The sequence below is a fragment of the Agrilus planipennis genome, unplaced genomic scaffold (genome assembly GCF_000699045.2).
Source record: "Agrilus planipennis isolate EAB-ADULT unplaced genomic scaffold, Apla_2.0 scaffold63, whole genome shotgun sequence".
In the NCBI taxonomy this organism is placed as follows: Eukaryota; Metazoa; Arthropoda; class Insecta; order Coleoptera; family Buprestidae; genus Agrilus; species Agrilus planipennis.
In genome coordinates this window covers 995,920-998,449 of record NW_020439363.1, presented here as the reverse complement: position 1 = coordinate 998,449, position 2,530 = coordinate 995,920, and the positions used below count along the sequence as shown (strand labels likewise).

Here is a 2,530-nt window from a genome sequence, read left to right as displayed (position 1 = left end):
GTGATATTCAAGGCAGTGGTTTTCATATGTGTTTGATACAGTCATTGTATTAAATGGGCTTTAAAAATGGAACTTGTTACGTTTTCACACAAAAATTCAAAACTGCAATACTGTGGACGACTTTTTTGAAATTCCATGATAGGAATGAAGTGAATATACAAAAACTATGACATTTTGACTAACAATTTTTCAATTTCAGGGTTATTAAAACCAGCTTATGTCATAATATAATAAAAGTCAAATACTTAATTAAATTTAAGATCCCACACAGCTAGTAAAATCAATTAGGTAATTAAAAACATTGGACACTTTATTTAAAACATACATTACAATAAAAATGTAATTAGGTCTTTAAGGGTGAAGAAACAAATTCCACCGGACAAAAATTGTTCATTTCTTGTTATTTATTTATCGTATAATTTAAAATATTACATAACAAAAAATATCATAGGATAGGTCTTTTGTACTATAGAGTTTTTAGATGTTGGTCTTTAAAGGGACAGCTTCGAAAATGGTAAATGAATAACATCTTTTCCTCAGTTTCTACGTAGTATACGTCACTCAAACATTTGCGGTTTTTATTTACCCCAGCCCCAGCCTCCATGACCTCCATGACCTCCATACACTTTGACAACTCGTACCACATGATGATGGCCTAAAATACGAGCAATAATAATTACTTACACGATTGCCAATCGCATTACTTTTAAATATAGCGTTAACAAATAAAGCATGAGGTAGCAAAATTTGCTGTTTCCTTTGTTTTGCCTTTTACTGACGACACGACTTGAGACAGATCAATGTTCAAGTATTCCCGACAGAAACACATTTTTTTATTTTGTTTATTATCGTTCCAGTAGGTCTACTGTTGGCCTTGATAATGTACATTGAGCATTACTTTTATAGATTCACGCTCAAATTGGAAATGCGGTAATTATGGTTGATAAACCACATTTCCTCTACAAGTGACTACTGAAAACAAGGATGTAGCGTCTTTTAGCATTAAAGAGTAACGAAAATTATTTTTCAACCTTCACGGACATTCTCTTGCGAAATTGTAAAACATTTACAGTATCTGCCTAAATACCCCATAAACTCTATATAAGCTAAACATTAAAATATCAGCAAAACTTTAAAACTGATAACAAATAATTGATATAACAAAAGAAATCGTAAAATTACCTCCTCCGTAACCGTAACCTCCTCCGTATCCATGACCTCCACCATATCCAAAGCCACCTCCATGCCCAAAACCTCCTCCGTGTCCAAAACCTCCTCCGTGACCAAAACCTCCTCCGTGACCAAAACCTCCTCCGTGTCCAAAACCTCCTCCATGTCCAATTACACTAATAACACCTCCATGACCTCCTCCGTAACCATGGCCTCCTCCATAACCATAGCCATGTCCACCATGGCCGAGAAAACCAGCTTCAGGAAACAAAAATATAATTGTAACTATAACTTGTAAATAATATAGGATACATATGTATCTAAACCAGCACGGTTTTGTAATTTGATATTTTCTGGAAACATAAAGGCAATGTTGAATTGAAGAATTTTTGACCAAAATTTAATTAAATGAAATATGATTTATTAGAATTCAGTGGAATTTAAAGAGCTACAATATTTCAATAAATCTTAAAACAAGTGTACATATTTTGGTCCACCATAATGTTTCAACATGATACAAAATAATAATAAATTCATATTTACTTAATATCTCAGATTAATAATAGTTGAAAAATGTCGCTTGAAATAATATGCGACCTATTTAATGTTGTCTACTTATATTTTAAATCAAAGGAGATTCTTAATTCGACTTTTTTTTCTGCCTTACTCGAGCCGATTTTAATGATTCTTTTTTTATTGAGAATGCCATATCTCAAGGGTGTGGTCCCATTTAAATTTAAGGAAAGTATTCCACCTTTTAGGGTGAAAAATTAGAGAGCGATTTCCATTTCTTACTTTTTAGTTTAAAGTTGTGATGCATAATTTAGGCATAGTATTGAAGTCTATACCTATACTGTAATTATTATCAAAGTTAATACTAATTTGAAATTCCGATTTGACTACTAAAATATATATTCATTGATCATTACACTAATTATATAAAATTTGAATAATAATCTTACCACTTGCATATGCAATAACTGCAAACAGAACAAGAACGGAGAGCTGCAAATAAAATAAAATTAATTGTAGGTAAGAGTATAAATTATTTTGATCACTATTCAAACATAACAACATAATAATAATAAAAACATTGTTAGGTAGGTATATGAAAATTTTCATTAAGAAATATTTTCCAGAATTTTTAATAAAACAAAATTTCACTATGTTAACTGTTCCACAAAAGAATTACGCGACATTACCTTCATCTTAAGGTGCGAATTCTTCAACTGCAGTGAATCTTTTAAAAATCAGTTTATATATCTACTGATGAAATATATTTATATCCCCCCGTAAATTGGAGACATAAGGTAGGTAGTTTCACTTTCGATGTCACGGCTTGTAAAAAAAAAAAAAAATC

General features: G+C 31.1%; 1 protein-coding gene across 1 annotated transcript; it reads right to left on the bottom strand.

The window, feature by feature from the left end:
* Window positions 1-539: 539 nt before the first annotated feature.
* Window positions 540-2,409, bottom strand: LOC112905765 (glycine-rich cell wall structural protein-like). Its single transcript, XM_025978820.1, has 4 exons — window positions 2,373-2,409; window positions 2,133-2,175; window positions 1,183-1,428; window positions 540-655 (listed from the first exon to the last, which is right to left on the bottom strand). Exons 1-4 carry the CDS (start codon window positions 2,376-2,378, stop codon window positions 579-581), a joined length of 372 nt encoding a protein of 123 aa, XP_025834605.1. The 5' UTR covers window positions 2,379-2,409; the 3' UTR covers window positions 540-578.
* Between the last annotated feature and the right edge of the window lie 121 nt (window positions 2,410-2,530).

Excerpts from the sequence above, each read along its gene's own strand:
- LOC112905765 (XM_025978820.1), bottom strand. Across the intron at positions 1,429-2,132 it reads AGTTATTGCATATGCAAGTG|CTGGTTTTCTCGGCCATGGT; the intron begins GTAAGATTATTA and ends TGTTTCCTGAAG. Across the intron at positions 656-1,182 it reads AGGTTACGGTTACGGAGGAG|GCCATCATCATGTGGTACGA; the intron begins GTAATTTTACGA and ends CTCGTATTTTAG.